Source organism: Heteronotia binoei, chromosome 15 (assembly GCF_032191835.1).
Source record: "Heteronotia binoei isolate CCM8104 ecotype False Entrance Well chromosome 15, APGP_CSIRO_Hbin_v1, whole genome shotgun sequence".
NCBI classification, from domain to species: domain Eukaryota; kingdom Metazoa; phylum Chordata; class Lepidosauria; order Squamata; family Gekkonidae; genus Heteronotia; species Heteronotia binoei.
The window spans coordinates 39,343,038-39,361,956 of NC_083237.1; the positions used below are offsets into that span (position 1 = coordinate 39,343,038).

The 18,919-nt window shown below is 45.8% G+C and overlaps 1 protein-coding gene across 1 annotated transcript; it reads right to left on the reverse strand.

Annotated features, from left to right (window-relative positions):
• Positions 1-265: 265 nt before the first annotated feature.
• On the reverse strand, positions 266-1,327 carry LOC132583486 (olfactory receptor 6F1-like). Its single transcript, XM_060255117.1, has one exon. The coding sequence runs from the start codon at positions 1,325-1,327 to the stop codon at positions 266-268; it is 1,062 nt and encodes a 353-aa protein (XP_060111100.1).
• Positions 1,328-18,919: the final 17,592 nt, after the last annotated feature.

Below are 18,919 nucleotides of genomic sequence, written 5' to 3' on the forward strand. Positions count from 1 at the left end.
GAACTGAGGTCGTGAGCAGAGTTTAGGATTGCAGTACTGCAGCTTTAACCCTCTCTGCCATGCAACAGAGGAGGGGCGCCAAATTGGGTATGGAGTCCATTGTATTTTATGGGATCATAAGATAGAATGGCTCATAAGGGGGCACCATTTTTAATCCCCCCCCCTCCTTCAAAACTTGTAGATCCGATCCTGTTATCTTGCTTTGAGTTCTTGATAGGAGAAAGGCAGATAAAAAACAACTAAACCAGGGGAACAGAAACCTCTTTCAGATAAATTTCAGCTGTTTTAACAATTTAAATATCTGTAGTCTGAGTTTGTATAATCTATCCCCATTGTTATGTGATGATTTCTCTTTATCGCTCAGCCACACAATATTATTGTCACATCCCCAGTGCAATAAATTTCTCAATGCACCCTTTACCTCTTTATTTCTTAGTGTGTAGATGAAAGGATTCAACAAGGGAACCACAATAAGGCTGAGGATGTTCACTATTTTGGTAATTTCTAAAGATGCCTGCTTAGAAGGTTTGACAAAAAGAAAGATGGTGAAGCCATACCAAATAATCAAATTGGCAAGATGAGAAGAGCATGTGGAAAAGGCCTTGTGCCGTCCTTTGGTGGAAGGAATGCATAAGATGGTGGAGATAATGTATATGTAGGATAAAAAAGTCATCAGACATGAACCTATGATGACAATGATGGCAGTGACAAAAGAAACTATCTCAATTGCATAGGTGTCTGTGCAGGACAAAACTATCCAAGAGTCAATGCTACAGTAAAAGTTGTTAATCACATTGGATTCACAGAAGGACAACCTTGGGATCAAAAGGGCAGGTGTAACAACAACCAGGAATCCACAGAGCCAAGAACCAAATGCCAGCTTGCTAGAGAAGCTGATGTCCATAACTGTATTGTAGTGCAGTGGGTGACATATGGCCAAATATCGGTCATAAGCCATGATGGAAAGCAGGAATTGTTCAGTGCTCCCAAATGAAAAAAAAACAAAGTACATCTGTAGAATGCAGCCTATGAAAGAGATGCTTCTGCTCTTCCCCAGGAAGATGGCAAGGATCTTAGGGATAGAGGCTGTGGTGCACCATACCTCCAGGAAAGAAAGATTGCAAAGGAATAAGTACATAGGAGTATGCAGTTGATGATTGATTTTCACTAAAATTATGATGGACACATTTCCAAAAACTGTCAAGATATATATAATTAGAAAGAGGATGAACATGACTGTTTGCAGATAGTGAGACCCAGGGAAGCCAAGAAGGATGAATTCCATAACAGTTGTTCCATTTTTTCCTCCTGGATTGTAAATTCCCATCTCTCCTTTTTTCCCCTTCTGAAAAAAAAAAAAGATTCCTAAAGATGTCATCAAACATTAAACATTAGGTAGGATAAGTCAACTTTTTTGTTTATCTCTGTCCTCTTCCTAACACCCCTATCTCACACAGATTTTATTTCTGCAGAAGGAACCATTACTTCTTTTCCACAGGCAGAAAAACAGATTTAATCAAACCCATCCCCTATTGCAAACTCAATAAACCAAACTGTCCTTTTTCCATTGTGAAGTTTGTGAAGACCACTTGTCTGCTGTAATAACTCTAACCAGCCTGTGTGTTATCCAAGACAAAAATGATGCTTTGAATTTGGGAGTGAATTATTGTTTTCTACTTTTATTAACCCTTTCTGAGAGGCAACAATGGTTATAGACAGGGCTTTTTATCTGGAAAAGGAGATGCTGGAACTTTCAAGAGGGAAATGAAGGTGAAACATGGGTGAATGGAAGGAGAAATATTTTTTGAGAATTTGTTTCCACAAAGAGGTTCTAAAACTCTGTTCTGTTGTGTTCCCCCAGAAGAAAAGTCCTGATTATGGGCAAGGAATGCCATCACTGGTTAAAGCAGGAGTCTGACTACTGCTCAGGCACTTCCTCTTATCATTGCTCATCTGGTCAGCCGAAAAAAAGGGCCCAAGTCAGAACTGACATTTTGAGACATCTGACCCTTGGAATGCCACAGCCGAGCTAGAGTAATCTAGTACCTCAGAGACAAACAGAATTGTCAAGAAATAAACTTCAATAGTTAAAGCTCCCTTTGTCGGATACAAGGAATTGAGATCCCTGAATACTTATTTCCCAGTCAGAAGGTGAGAATTGAAAAGAAACTATCCTCTGGAACTATCTTCATGGAGTACCATGGGTACGTGAAGACGGCCAATGTATTCCCCAGTGCTCTTACATCACACCCAGGTTTTTGCATGAATGTGATGCCACACATCACTGAACAACATTTTTTGACCATCAGTCTTCTATTGAAGTTCCTGGAGATGCCAGCTGGTGGTTTGGAACTGTTCATGAATTGAGACAAATGCCTATTAATAAGAGGGAATATAACCACAAATTTATTCAACAAAACATAATGGAAGGAAGGAAGGAAGGAAGGAAGGAAGGAAGGAAGGAAGGAAGGAAGGAAGGAAGGAAGGAAGGAAGGAAGGAAGGAAGGAAGGAAGGAAGGAAGGAAGGAAGGACCTTTCTCTTTAGAGGAGACACAATGCTCAGTCCCTGGGTTTGATTGACAGATGTGTTCTGGGGCTTCAGTGCTTCCTAGCTGTGTGAATATGGAGACCCAATTCAGATCAGGACCATGGCATGAAATGGGAGGTTTAATATTTTACCTGCATCTTTTTCCAGACCTGAAATAGCCATGGAAACTATTGTTCCCCTGTTGTGTTGACAGACCTGGGCATTGTTATGCCTGGGGCCCTCCTCCCTCAAAGGACTAGTCTGGTACCTTGGACAAGGTGATGCAGGCAACCTTTTTTCTCAACATCTCACAGGGTCATGCCTCTAGACTGTTACCTGGTCTGCAAATAGGATCAAAATAGGACCTACAATCACATGGAATGTGTGTCATCAAATACTGGTCAGAGGCTTGTCTGGGAAAAGTGATTCTAAAGATGCAAAGGTCTGGCTTTTGGCAGTTCTCTTCCCTCTTTTAAACACATCAGTGTCAAAGATTAATTTCCAGAAAAGGCAGTACAACTAACTAATTCCCCTACCTTGTCTGATTTTCCCCCTACCTGGTTCATCCTATGTGAGTCTATAGTCAAAACCATTTTAATCCCATAATACCCCTTTGTAATAGTTCTCTTGTCCTGTCTGTTAGAGGTCACCAAGTACAATAGACATTTTCGCATGAATGTTACATTGCATTCACATGCCATGGGAAAGCTATGCAGCTTCCCTGGTTCAGATACATTGGTCGTTTTCGCACTTAGCGTTTGCTCCCCTTATTCCGCGGCGCAATTATGTCCGGATCATTTTTCTCGTTTTCGCACTAGTGACTCTTTGCGGAGTCACCTTCCCTGAAGCCCCGGCTCAAATCGTTTTCCCACTGGCATCGACTTGAGTTCGATGCCCTGTCAATCATTTTTTTTTAAGCACAAGTCTGGTTGCGTAAGGACGTACTAATGTACTAACGTAACATCAGAGCAGGCACAGATGTTCCCTCCCCTTCTTTTCGTGGACAAACCGCATCACGTGTGCTGCTGCTGCTTATGGATTGGCTGCAGCTGTAGAATCCTCCACAGCCCTTTATGTATTAACAGAAGCATTCACAGTGGAGAATCCTAGCACTAGATTCCCCCCCCCCCAAATTCTGAAGTTGCGAAATATCGCAATAACGAAGAGAGAGAAATCGAGGGGGTTGTGTGTGTGTGTGTGTGTGTGGCAGCTTCTTCCTTTCCCAGCCTCGCTCCCTCCCGGGTGGCGAAGCTGGGATTTCCTCCGCTCTCTTTCCCCTCCCCGGCTGGCGCTTGCAACGGGGACCTGACTGATTCCTGCTGCCAGAGCTCCCCCCCCCGCCCCATTCTCTCCTTCCCCTTCTGTGGCGCATGTGAAGAGCGAGCTCGCGTCTATTTTCTAACCGAGCGGAATGTAGCCAGGGAGAAGAATGCAGGACTCCAACTTCCCATTTTATACATGGCGATTTTGTGCAGGTCCAGAAATCCTGGTGACACAGCTGAGGGAGGCATTCCCTTTTTAAAACACACACACATGAACGCTTTGGCCCGCACCGGCACTAGATTCCCCCCCCCCCCAACAATGGTCGTTTTCGCATTATTGAGATAACGCAACAGCGAAATAACGCAACTAAAGTCAATAATAATAAAAAAATTCTAACGAAACCAATTGAAGTGGCAATTGAGGCTATTCCAGGAGGGTTTTTTTTTTTCTATTTGTTAATTTCGAAATATCGCTATTACGCAAAACTGTGAAGTTTAAAAAAAAAATGGTCGTGCCGGCACTTTGGGGAAGCGCCGCGAAAGGCTGATGATTGGCCAAGGGGGTGGATGGGGTGGGAGGACGGAAAGGGAGAGGGTGACGCCCACAAAGCAGTCGATCCGACGTGGATGGATTTCCCACAGCAAACTCCGAGGAGTGGATCCGGTGTGGATCCGGAGGTTTTCAAAAACTCCGGAAGGAGGTGGATCTAGATACTCCGGCATGAAACCCCTGCAGCGCCGGAGCAAACCGCAGCGCCGGAGCAACAGGTGGGAAAACCAGGAAAAGATCCGGAGGTAAATGGGGTGCTACGCCGGAGTAAACGCTAGTGCGAAAACGGCCAATGTTTCATTTACACCATCACAGCATTGTTCTAGGAGCAATCACACTATTGTTAGACCAAAGTTATATCAACCACCCTCTGTCCAAGATTGTGTGTGTGTGTGTGTTTGTTTGGACATCCACGGACTTACACCCCCAGCCACAAGGTTGGGTAAACTTGAATGGAACGCTGGTTTATTTTACTCATCCTTCTACTTGGATCTGTTTTCTCTGGACAGGTAATATAGTCTCATAGAATAAGTTCCTTTTTGTCTCTATAAGCTACTACCTTTACTTTCTGAACCTGTATGTGTGTTTAAAGTGTTCTTCAACTAATAAGTTTTTATTTTATTTCTTTAACTTTTATTAATAAAAATCATTTCATTAATTAAGACCTGGTTCATTTGAGAGTTCTACTGAGGGAAAAATCCCCGTAAACTTAGGTGGAGGTCCTGCTTGTTACCCCCTCTCGTATTGTCTGGGCCTCCTAGCTAATTCCCCCAACAAACTCAGGAAACCCTCACAACCCCTTAGGTTAACAGCATGAACCCATAAACAGAGTATTCTTTAGTTAGGTCTGGAGCTATGAAACTCACTGAGTGACCTTTTGCCAGTCATGCATTTCAGCCTAATTTACCTTACACCATTACTGTGAGGAAAATGTCTGCCTGCATTGTAGGAGAAGAATACAAAGCAATGTAGAAAATTCACTGAATAAATTACATTAAACAAAACAGAATATGTAAAGAGGACCCCCTAAAAAAGGACCAATATTTAAAACAAATCTACAGACAAAGGAAAAAAACCAATATTCATTTTAAGTTCAGACACCAATGTTGTCTAATAAAAGGTGTCAGAGAAGTATGTGAAAAGAAATTAAAGTATGAGGGGAAATTTTATTTATACTGAGATCAGGTAAAGAGTCAGAAAAAGTGGAAAGGAATGAGGAGATCATCTGCTCAAATGCCAAAGAACATTTAGAATAATGAGGGATGGAGATTTTGTGAGAATGTGGTAATATTTTCAAATTGTTCCTCCTCACCTGTCATTAATCATGAGTCTGTCATTTATGATATCCCAATTTTCAGACTGAATACCATTTAAGATTTCCTTGCAAGATTCCACCTTAAGTGTTCTGTAAACAAATAGTATTTTACATAGATATTGATCTTATTCACATAATCATTCTTACATCATTTCTGAGAAGAGGAAAAAATCGCTATTATCCCTGTATAGAATTAGGCTGTTCAAATACACTGAGGTGTAGCACAGAGGCTTTAGGGCAGTAAATAACATACAGTATAGTTCCCTGTGGTTTCATATTTCATTAATTCATTCCTCACATTTATATATTTCCCTTCTTCCTTGGAGCTCAGTGTGGCATATACGAAAGCGAATATTCATTCCTTTAATTATAGCAAGGCTGTGAGATAAGAGTTCATGTATTTCAAGATTCCCAAGTGAGTTTTTATGGCTCAAATGGAAATCCTAACCCACTTCTGCAAGTCCAACACTAATGCACACTGTTTGCTATGTCTAAAGCACCTAGTCATACTAAATGATTGATGTGCTATGCTGAACTAGGAGAGTCACAAATCATGAAGACCTACTCTAATTTGTTGGTAATTTAAACTTGTGTGTGTGCTTTTGTTGTTGTTGTTTAATCATAAATAAATCCCTAATAAAATATATAAAAACTTGTGTTGTCAACTTTACACTTTCTTTCATTAAATATATAATCCCAAGTAATCAAAAAGTTATTACTGTTGCTGTCTAATTTTACAAATAAAGAGGCCTGTTATTGTTGACGAGGCTGTTGTTGGGGTTGATCTGGACCAATTAAAGCAGAGACAAGCAGAGAGTTATCATTCTTGTGACTCATACTCACAGCAGTGGCTACAATGGGGTCTGGGGATCATACGACATGCATGGACAAGAGCTATTTGTAATGGGAAAAGTAATAAGCAGGATCAGTGGGTGAGAATTAATGAAAAAGCTGCCTGAATTCATCACATGCTTTTATTTATTTAGGTATACATCTATATCTATCATATCTGTATCTATCAATCTATTTCATTGGCTTTATTGCTTTTGGTGAAACATGTAACTCTGAAACTTCTCTGAGTGTACATTTGGGAAGGGGGGGAGGTAAAAAACAGAGCCACTTACCAATTGTTTGTTCCTTCATTCCCTTTGATCAATATGCCAATCTGCATACTTATTCACATATTCATTCAATATTTCATATATAGATACTTAATCACTCTGAGTTTTCAGCAGCTTTATATTTATTGGGTTTCATATTCCTACTCCCCACCAATCTAAAATATGGATAAGAAGGCTTTCTGACATAGTTGTTGATAACTAACTTGCAGATGATTCAGAAATGTCTTTTAGATTATCATAAACATAATCTCCCTTGCGATTTCATCTCCAAAGTATTCATCAATTTAGAAAAGTGTTTCTAACAATTCTTATGCAATTATGAATTATGAAATTAAGAGCAGCTATTACTGAAGAACATCTGTATTTTCTGAACTCCATATTCTCTATGGATCTGTATTGTCATTCTTCCTCTGATCTTTCAGCACTAAGTTTCTCATAGGTGTCATAAGCCCTGACGAGGAGGAGCTGGAAGGGTTAACAGACCTGGAAGTGTTGCCAGCCAGTTTCTCAGCTGAACAAACAGCAGCTGGCCCATAAATCACTCTCCAGGCACCAGCGTCAGCTGTTGATGATCAATCTTCTCCAAGCTGTCCTCCTTCCATATCAAGAGTTCAAAGCAGGTTCCAGAAAGAACTTTCAGAGTGAAGACATGAGGCATGCTGATGCTTCAGATCTCTCAGCTCTGAGTTCTAGCAGAGTCACTGCCACCCAGGGAGTAGGCTGATTGAGGCTCCTATATAGCTCCCACCCAGGACCTGGAAACCTTGTGGAAGCAACAAGTCTATTCTCTGGCTTGCAGCCATGCTCCTTCCTGATACTGACCTGCTTGATTTTCTTGGCACTCTGACCTTTCAGCTTTTGGACATTGGCTTCTGATTCCAATTTGTGATTCTGCATTGGTGACTTGGCTCCTGCTTGACTTCCTGGACTTTGACTTTGGACTGGCTTTGGACTCCTGCCTGCTTGCACCCTGAGAATGTGACAATAGGAATGTGGATTCAAGGATTGTTGTGAGGAAAATACCTTGAGCTCCTTGGAGGAAGGGCAGGGTAGATTACATAATTGACATGAGGAACAACTACAAAACCATTCTAGTGGTAGACCTGGCTGTTCTAAATATGTACGTAAGTGATGTTGAATTACAACTAACTTATTGTGACTCCAGGAATAGGCTGTCAAGACAAGTGAGAAACAGAAATGGTTTGCCATTGCCTTCCACTACAGAGTCTTCTATGGTGGTTTCCCATCCAAGTATCAACCCAACAGCTTCCAGAAACCGATCAGACTAAAAACGTATCAGTCACCAGGTCCGGATGGCATACATCCAAGAGTTATGAAAGAACTCAAAGTTGAACTTGAAGATCTTCTGACAAAAATACGTAATCTTTCATTGAAATCTGAGCAGTCTTTGCAGTGGAGGATGGTAAGCAGTGGGGTGCTGCAGGGCTCAGTACTGGGTCCCATGCTCTTTAACTTGTTCATAAATGATTTGGAGTTGGGAGTGAGCAGTGAAGTGGCCAAGTTTGCAGATGACACTAAATTGTTCAGGGTGGTGAGAGCCAGAGAGGATTGTGAGGCACTCCAAAGGGATCTGTTGAGGCTGGGTGAGTGGGCATCAATGTGGCAGATGAGGTTCAATGTGGCCAAGTGCAAAGTGCAAAAATCTCAGCTACTGTCACGACTCGAGCCTCAGGTAGGAAACGGCTGCTGGCGTCCCGGCAGTCAGCCAGAACTCTTGCAGCCGGCTGAGGTTTTCAGGGAGCAGCACAGGCGTTATCTTAAACAGTCCAATTAGTCAAAACCATAAATCAGTCCGAGCCAAGGGATGAGACAGAGAGCGTAAACACAGGAATGCCGAGGGTCGGGTAACCAGAGAGAGCAAAGCCGAATGAAGTCAAATTACCAAAGCAAGTCCACAGAGCAAAGTCACAGTCCAGAGTTCCGAGGTCCAAGGTCCAAGCCGGGTCAGAAATATGCGGGTTCTCACAGGAGTCAAGAGGGTGCAGAGCGTGGTCACGTCCCAGGAGGATCGTTCATTGCCAGCACAGTTTGCCAAAGGGCCAGGATTGCAGATATACTGTGCTGGCTTGTTAACCCATTAGTATGCCGGGCTTAGATCTCTTCTCCCCCGCATGCGTGCTTCACTCCTTCTGTTTCTAATCTCCTGCCGTCTCCTTTCACGGAGCCGGCTAACAGGTGGTGGAGATTCAGGAGGGGATGAGCTGGGGCCCGGCGTGGCCTGATCAGTTCCAGGTGGCTCCTGCTGCCGGCTTGCCTCCTCAGGACTTACGTCCAGGGCTGTTAAAGGCGCCTGCTCTGAGCTAGCAGGTGCTGAGTCAGGGGCAGGCATGACAGCTACAAATACAAGTTGATGGGGGTGTGAACTGGCAGAGACTGACCAAGAATCTTGGGGTCATGGTAGATAACTCACTGAAAATGTCAAGACAGTGTGCGATTGCAATAAAAAAGGCCAACGCCATGCTGGGAATTATTAGGAAGGGAATTGAAAACAAATCAGCCAGTATTATAATGCCCCTGTATAAATCGATGGTGCGGTCTCATTTGGAATACTGTGTGCAATTCTGGTCACCGCACCTCAAAAAGGATATTATAGCATTGGAAAAAGTCCAGAAAAGGGCAACTAGAATGATTAAAGGGTTGGAACACTTTCCCTATGAAGAAAGGTTAAAATGCTTGGGGCTCTTTAGCTTGGAGAAACGTCGACTGCAGGGTGACATGATAGAGGTTTACAAGATAATGCATGGGATGGAGAAAGTAGAGAAAGAAGTACTTTTCTCCCTTTCTCACAATACAAGAACACGTGGGCATTCGATGAATTGCTAAGCAGTCAGGTTAAAACGGATAAAAGGAAGTACTTCTTCACCCAAAGGGTGATTAACATGTGGAATTCACTGCCACAGGAAGTGGTGGCGGCTACAAGTATAGACAGCTTCAAAAGGGGATTAGATAAAAATATGGAGCAGAGGTCCATCAGTGTGTGTGTGTGTGTGTGTTTGTGTGTGTGTATATATATATATATATATATATATATGTGTGTGTGTGTGTGTGTGTATATATATATATGTGTGTGTGTGTGTGTATATATATATATATGTGTGTGTGTGTGTATATATATATATATATATATATGTGTGTGTGTGTGTGTATATATATATATATATATATATATATATATATATATATATATATATATATATATATATATAATTTTGTTGGCCATTGTGTGACACAGAGTGTTGGACTGGATGGGCCTGATCCAACATGGCTTGTCTTATGTTCTTATGCTGTTTCTCGTCTCCAAGACATAAAAATCATACTTTTTTATTTTTTTCAGAGTTCATAGGGTAATACTAATTTGTTTTATGATTAAACATTTCATATACAGATTTCTCTCAGAGCATCTCTGGCAAGGAACTATTATGTACTTTTATATACTACTAGTAATAAGAAGAAAAATACAACGGGCTCTAGAAAGGCTCTGGGTGTGCGCCTCCCCCCGCCCTTGCTATCTTCCACCCATCCAAGTGGTGAAGGCATGCACTCCCCACCCCCCGCCTTAAGAGGAGCTGATTTCTATCATCTGGAGAGCAGTTGTAATTCTGAATGATCTCCAGCCCTCACCTAGAGATTGGCAACAGTGGTTTACCAGGAGGAAATGGCATTGTATCTGTCAGAAGTCTCATCCCTCCTCAAACCCCACTCATTAAATCTCCAGGAATTTCCTAACTGTATCTCTGTCCCTTTATCTGTCCCTCTTTCAGTTTTCCATTGCCTTTTTCCCCCTGGAGTCTCTACATAGGAAAAGAACAATCATTCTCCACAATGGTGGTGGGGGGATGACCAAAGCAGCTTACATCATTCTCATCTCCCCACTTTGATATGCACAACCTTGTAAATTGGGTTAAGCTGAGAGACTGTGACTGGCCCGAAATCAACCAGTCAGTTCCATAGCAAAAACCTGGGTCTGGCAGACCCTGCTCTGAAGCCCCCCCCCCCCTGCAACCTTGGCTTTCACTCACCTCCTCACCAATGTTCCCTCTAAGCTGCAGAGTCTTGTGAGCAAAAATTCTACTTCATGAGCTCCTGGCATTAAAGTATTGAGTTACTTCATCAATTATTTTGCTCTGGGACTAATTGTTTCCTGAGCTAAGACAAAAAGGTGTGAGCTGGAGGCTAAAAATATGTGAGCTTCCTCATATTAATTCAGATTAGCGGAAACACTGCTCCTCATCCTTGCTGCCTTCCCACCCACTCTATACCTGAAACAGACAACAACTTTCCTCCCCTCCCCCCCCCCCCGGCAGCCCTTTCTGAGGCTGGTTAACAGAGAGGACACAGAGAAGAGTTGGCTGTCTCTGAGGTAAGACTGTTAACTTTCCTTGGTCTGAGTAGGTGGGGGCAGAGGAACATGTATCTCACAGTTTACTGTTTGCTTTGCAGGAGCATTGTTTGAGGGGGTGGGGTAGATGGACTGTTCCAGACATCTTACAACAGGCCCTGGGAGTGGCAGTAGTGATCTGTAAGGCTTCAGGAGAACCTCTCAGCAGAGAATTGTGTCGCTCAAAGGTCAGTGGCCGTCACATGGGGTTTTGGCCTGACAGGGCTGGCAATAGGTGGGTCACAGTGAGGCTACCCAATGACGGGGGGAGTGGGGACACATAGAGTACAAGGCCATTCCTGTTGTTTCCACAACTTCCAATAAAAAAATGAGGAATGTGCTTTTATTATATCTACAAAAATACTACTATTATACAGTAGTATATAAGATTTCAAGGCAAATTCCTCAAAGGAGCACTCGGGTGCAGAAAGTTAGTTTGTTAGGAATTACCCAGCTATGGGTGGTCTAGCAGTATTTGTTGCTCTAGTAGATGCAGGAAGGTATCTTTCTCCTTTTCATAATATTTCTGTGTCCACAGATGAAGCCTCCCGCAATAAAGATTGGCTCAAGACAACTTTAATATGAAAAGTAGCTGAAATATCTTGTACAGCAGTGGCTAAAACCTTATTTTAGAATTAAGGTCATGTGATCATAGGGTAATTCCTCAGTTGCTGCTGTGGAACCCACTCAACTGGATTCAAAGCACTTTTCTGTTGGTGAGAAAGGAGAAGAAGAAGAGATTGGATTTATACCCTGCCAAAAGGAGTTCTTTCCCCTTCCAGTGAGAAAGGTGGAGCTGAGAGAGCTCTGACAGAAACTGCTCCTGAGCGGAACAGTTCTGTGAGAACTTGTGACTGACTCAAGAGAACCAGTTTGGTGTAGTGGTTAAGTATGAAGACTCTTATCTGGGAGAACTATGTTTGATTATCCAGTCTACCACTTGCACCTGCTGGAATAGCCTAGGGTCAGCCATAGCTCTCGCAGAGCTTGTCCTTGAAATGGCAGCTTTTGTGAGAGCTATCTTAGCCCCACCTATCTCACAGGGTGTTTGCTGTGGGGGAGGAAGATAAAGAAGATAGTGAGCCGCTCTAAGATTCAGAGTGAAGGATGGGATATAAATCAAATTTCTTCTTCTTCATCATCATCAGAAGATACATGTGGATGAGTGGGTAATCAAACCCAGTTCTCTCAGATAAGATACTACACTAAATTGACTCTCCAGGAAGCTAAGGTTCCCTATAGATATAAAAAAGACTATCGTTCACTCGGAAGTGAACCAGAAGAGGGTGAAGTTGCCACTTGGCTTTCATTCACAGCCATGAATCTTTGCAAAAGCCATTTAAAGGGAGCACATTCCCTTTGAATTTCCTGGTAAACCATGTGACATCGCAGACCAAATAGACCATGACCGAATCTGTTAAACATGGAGGTTCATGGTCTGGAGGCCCATAAACCCCAGACCTTGAACGTTCGTGGGCTGTCATTTTTTTCTGGAAAATTCCCATCTTTACTCAAGGCACCATTCTTTTGTTTCTAAAACACTACTTTAAAAGCCTTTTCTGGAGAAGAATGATGCAGTCAATTGTTTCCCAGTCTGTAATTTTCCCTTCCTAGGCAAGATGATAGAAAGTGCTGTAGCAGAACAACTGCTAGATAATTCATCTACCTTCATCCCCTTTCATTCTAGTTTCAGATAGGTCTACATGGTAGAGACGGCACTGGTGGCCTTCGCTGAGGATCTCCATCTGAGTGTAGACAAGGACTGTCTCTGTGTGTTGCTTTTAATACTGTGGACAATACTATCTGTCAGCTTGTGTTCTATTGATACTAACCACATTACCTGCAGTGTTTATTTACTTGTAACTAACCCCAGTAGAAATCTAGGCATGCCTGAGGGGGGAAAAGAAAGGGAGGAGGGAGTTGGGCGCCAAGAGCCATAAAGGGTGTTTGAAGCGCAGGAATACACGGCCGCTTCCCAGGCGCCAGCAAGGACATCAGCTAGAAGGGGGAGTGGAAGTGGCTCAACCGGGGAGATAACAGGCGTGTGAATCAAACACCTCTGAAAGGCAGAATGTAACCTTATTATGAGAATGATTTAAACCCCCTAGGCTTTGATGTATCCCCATAAATGCTAGTGCTTGTTTCTAATGTGTTATCACTCTCAAAGACCTTCTGCAAGAGTAACATTGTTATATTCAATAAATGAAACTTATTTTCAAAAGAAAAGAGTCCTATCATTGTTGAAGCCTCGATGAACCCTGCGCTGACATTTTGAGAGTGAGCCCTTAAAAGGGGCTTATCGGCACGAGTTACTTCTAGCGAATGGCAACAGAAGCACCCGACGACCGAGAGCCCTGCATTCCTGAACTACCGGGGTCCCCGGCGTGGTACATTACAGAACAGCGAAAACCAAGGAAAGTGAGCAGCCAGGTGCTTTTTATCACCCCGAAGATGTGGAAGCACCGCACCTCCACCATGCTGATGGACGAGGCCATGCAACGACACGCTAACATCCTCCGCAACCCCGGGGACCCAGAGGACCAAGGAGGCTCACCTGACATGGCCGGGGAGCCCACCAGAGCGGCCGGACCCGGAGGAAGCACGGAGCCGAAGAAGACAAGCGGCCAGCAGGGCGACTCCCTGGACAAGGGTGACTCGCGGGCTTCCTCCCCGAAACCCAACATGATGGAGGAGCTCTGGAGGGAAATGGAAATATTGGGGTGCGACCTCCGACGGGAGATGGACATCACCATGAAACTGACACTAAGCGAAGTACAGAAGCAGGTCGACCGGGCGATCGCAGGCATTGCAGGGGGGGCGGCCGGAGCGGCGACACCAATCCTCGCCCAGCCGGCTATACCACCAGCCCCGACATGGCCCGCGGGCCCTGCCGCCCCAGGAGAGAAGGTGAAGACCCGAGAGCTGCATGCCACCTTCGACGGAAGCACAGACAAGGTGGAATACTTCGTCATTCAAGCCAACAGCTACATGCGCTACTTTCCACCACGAGCCGAGTAGCGTATCTGGGATCAAGGCTGGAGAGCGAGGCTCAGATGTGGTATGTGACCCTCTTTGAAACTAAGGGCCCAGAAGTAACCACGGTGGCCGGGTTCCTGCAAGCGCTTCTATAGCAGTTCGAAGACCCCCTGAGGGAGACCCTCGCCATCGCCGCAATAGACGGGCTCTGCCAGGGAAGCAAATCTGTCCGGGAGTACTCCCTGGAGTTCCGAAACCACAGCCGCAAAATCAAAGGATGGAGTGAAGCCATGAAGATCCGGGCATACAAGAAGGGGTTGAACCCCGGCTTACTGGATCGGGCCCTGTGGCAGGTTCTCCCAGACACCCTGGTCGGGTGGATCCAACTAGTGGGGGAAATCGAGACCAACATGAAAGAGGTGGCAATCCAGCGCCAAGGGCTCCAGGGGAAGCCGAGCCGGGATACGCGACCCGCTTTGAAAACGGAGGTGAGGAAGATAGGAGGGGGGGCTACCCCAAAGGTCTTTGCCGGGACCCGCAAGTGTTACCAATGCGGGGACCCCAACCACCTGGCCGCCAACTGCCCAGAGAAGACACGCACCAGCACTCCGTCCTTGAAGGGGCTGCCAGGCAAGCCCCAGAAGCCAGGCAAGCCGAAAGAGTCGGGTCGTAGCAGCACCGCACTGTCGGCGGTGCTTGACGAGGATTCTATAATGCTAGAGGAGCTCGGAGAAGACCCGTGGGAAACCGAGCTGGCGGGAAACGAGACCGACCTGCACTAGAGGGTGCCCAGCGGCAGGTCCTGGAGAAAGCGGCACCACTATGGGTGAGAGTTTCAGGGGAACTGATGTTTATCCCATTGACTTTATTAAACGTAAAACTAAAGAGATTTGTCCACGCCCGAGCCCTTACAAACTCCGGGTGCACGCGGGAAATTATTACCCCGCGATTAGTGGACATGCTAGAGATGGCCAGGGAGCGCCTTCCCCAGCTGCTCGAATTTGAGCAGATGGACGGGACCCGGATGAGGGGGGAACCGTGCACCGAGCAATCACAAGGGATACTCATGGGGGTGGAAGATCACTGGGACTTAGAAGTTTTTGTAATTGCCCCCTCGTGCTCATTTGATATCGTGTTGGGGGTTGGGTGGTTGGCTAGGCACCAACCGGACATTCAATGGGGAGAGCACACAATAGACTTTCTGGACCGAAGGTGCACCTCCCACTTATGGCGGGAATCCTGGGGGCCTCGACCCCCACCCCAAAACGAAAAACTGTGTGTGACTATAGAGGAGGTGAGGACCATCCCAAAAGAGTATCAAGACTTGAGGGGGGCATTCAGCGAGATCGAGGCGGATGAGCTGCCGCCTCACCGGGCCACCGACTGCGCCATAGAACTCATCCCCGACCAACCGTTGCCCAAAGCCAAACTTTACTCCATGGGGTGGGCGGAGAAGGAGGAGCTGAGAAAGTTCCTCAACAAGAACCTCCGCTGGGGCTTCATCCGCCCGGCTACTATGCCGCACGCGGCCCCGGTCCTCTTCCACAAGAAGAAGGATGGGAGTCTTAGACTTTGCACAGATTTTCGCGGAATTAATGGGATTTCAATGTCTAATGCCTACCCCCATCCCCTTGATCAAGGACTTGCTGAGCGCTGTATCAGAAGGGTCGATATTTACTAAGCTTGATTTGTGGGATGCCTATTTCCGAGTCAGGATAAAAGAGGGGGATGAGTGGAAAACGGCATTCAACACCCCAATGGGACAATTTGAGTATTTGGTGATGCCATTCGGGCTTCAGGGGGCTCCCGGGGTTTTCATGAACTTTATCAACGAAGTCCTACGAAAGTACCTGTACCAGGGGGTGGTGGTGTACCTGGATGACATCATTATTTATTCCAAAGACATGCCCTCCCACGTGAAGTTGGTCCGGGAGGTCCTGACCACCCTGTATCAGAATAAACTGTATGCAAAATTGTCCAAGTGCGAGTTCCACAAGGAGGAACTAGACTACTTAGGCTTCCGGGTCTCGGGGAAGGGATTAGTCATGGACCCTGCGAAAATACAGGTGGTGTTGGATTGGGAACCCCCGAGGACACGTAAACAGCTCCAATCTTTCATCGGATTCACAAATTTTTACAGAACGTTCATACAGGTGTTCGCAAAGGTGGCCCTGCCCCTCACCGACCTGTTGCAGACGAAAGGAAAGAGCCCCAAGGCAAAAAAGCCGGGCACGAAACTGAACTGGACTAGCCAGTGTCAGGAGGCTTTTGACACCTTGAAACGCCTCTTCACGAGCGAGCCCGTGCTAGTATACCCAAACAAGCTCAAGCCCTTCGTGGTTCAATGTGATGCCTCCGACACGGCCGTGGGGGCAATATTAATGCAGAAAGACGAGGGGGGGTGTTTGAGACCCTGTGCTTACATTTCCTGAAAATTCTCGAGCGAGCAAAGGAATTGGTCGGTGTGGGACAAAGAAGCCTATGCGGTCACGTTCGCTCTAAAAACATGGCGATCGTGGCTGGAGGGGGCTCGAGTCCCGTTTGAGATCTGGACCGACCACAAAAACTTAGAAGCCCTCACGGGGCGCAGGAAACTGGCGGGAAAGCAGATACGGTGGGCAGGGTTCTTCACCAAATTCGACTTCACCCTCCGCCACATCCCCGGGTCCAAGAACTTTTTAGCGGACACCCTCTCCCGATTGCCCCAACATGAGAGCGAGCGGGAAGAAATCATAGACTCTCTAATCCCGCCCGAGGCTGTGGCCAGAGCCATGCAAACTCGCTCTAAAGCGGCGGCGCAGCCTAAGAGCCTGTGTGTGGGGGGGAACAAGCTGATCTCTGAAGCCGAAGTGGAAGGGAAGGACTGACCCGAGGGAGTAGAGAAGGGGGATGGGGGGTTCTGGTACCATGAGGGAAAAATCTACGTCCCCAAGTCCCTCCGGGTGGAGGTCCTTCACCACTGCCACAAAAACAAACTGGCCGGCCACTTTGGCTATGTAAAAACCCTTCACATGGTACACCGACAATTCTGGTGGCCTCAAATGAAAAAGGACATTTCAGAATTTGTACAAACATGTCCAACATGCATCATGGCGAAAAGGAGGGGGGGAAGGTACCGGGCTTGCTTCAACCCCTCCCCTCGGCGGGACGACCCTGGTCGGTGGTCTCAATGGACTTTATAGTGGAATTGCCCCCCTCGAAAGGCAGGACTGTAATACTGGTGGTGGTGGACACCTTCTCCAAGCAAGCCCACTTCATCCCCTGTAGAAAACTCCCAACGGCCAAGGAACTAGCCCACTTATTCTTCGTGCACGTGGCCCGGATCCACTCGTTCCCGGACAAGGTCGTTAGCGACCGCGGGCCACAGTTCGTTGACAACTTCTGGTGGGAGTTCTGTAGACTGATGGGCATGGATCAGGGTTTGAGTTCAGCCTACCACCCACAGACGGATGGTCAAAGCGAGAGGGTTAATGGGCTTCTCAAACAGTATCTGCGGTGCTACGTGAACGTCCAGCAGTCTAACTGGGTAGAGCTGTTACCATTTGCCAAATATAGCTATAATAACAGCCTGCATGGCTCCATAAAGGTCTCCCATTTCCAGGCCATACACGGTTACGAGGGGAAGCCTTTCCCAACCCTTCCAGGCGGCAATACTCCCCCCGATCTCCCCTGAATGCCAGCAATGGTGGAGAACTCTGGAGAGCTCCTGGAAAGCCATCCAGGAAAATCTGGAGGAGGCAAAAAAGGACTACAAGGCACAATTTGACAAAAAAAACATAGCCCGGGGTGGGACTTTAAAGTCGGAGAGACTGTATTTCTATCAACAAAGAATCTCCCGTTACCCCAAACCTCCTGGAAGCTGGCTTATCAATTTCTGGGACCGTTCCAGATAAAACGAGTGATTAATAAAGTGACAGTTGAACTGGACTTGCCCAAGCTGTTCAGTAAAATACACCCTGTTTTCCATTGCAGTCTTATCCGACGAGATCCGGGTGGTTCGAGGTGGCATCCCCGGAGCCCCGAGCCGGAACCTATTCTGGTGCGGGGTCAGAAACACCACAAAGTGAAAGAGATCCTCGACTCTAGAGTGCACAGGGGTTTTTTGCAGTACCTGGTGCGCTGGCGCTACTTTCCGCCCAGCTGCGATGAGTGAGTGAAAGCCTCCAATCTCAACGCCCCTCAACTACTTAAGCAATTTTACCTACTGCACCCTGACAAACCCTGAGCAAGAGCTTAGGGGGGGCAGTATGTCAGCTTGTGTTCTATTGATACTAACCACATTACCTGCAGTGTTTATTTACTTGTAACTAACCCCAGTAGAATTCTAGGCATGCCTGAGGGGGGAAAAGAAAGGAAGGAGGGAGTTGGGTGCCAAGAGCCATAAAGGGTGTTTGAAGTGCAGGAATACAAGGCCGCTTCCCAGGTGCCAGCAAGGACATCAGCTAGAAGGGGGAGTGGAAGTAGCTCAACCGGGGAGATAACAGGCGTGTGAATCAAACACCTCTGAAAGGCAGAATGTAACCTTATTATGAGAATGATTTAAACCCCCTAGGCTTTGATGTATCCCCATAAATGCTAGTGCTTGTTTCTTATGTGTTATCACTCTCAAAGACCTTCTGCAAGAGTAACATTGTTGTATTCAATAAATGAAACTTATTTTCAAAAGAAAAGAGTCCTATCATTGTTGAAGCCTCGATGAACCCTGCGCTGACACTATCAGCTTTTAATATTGTGGACAACCCCATCTTGTTGAGAGGTTTGGAGGCAGA

Bases quoted from the DNA above. Each gene is read 5' to 3' on its own strand.
- LOC132583486 (XM_060255117.1), bottom strand. From the start codon at position 1,327: ATGGGAATTTACAATCCAGGAGGAAAAAATGGAACAACTGTTATGGAA.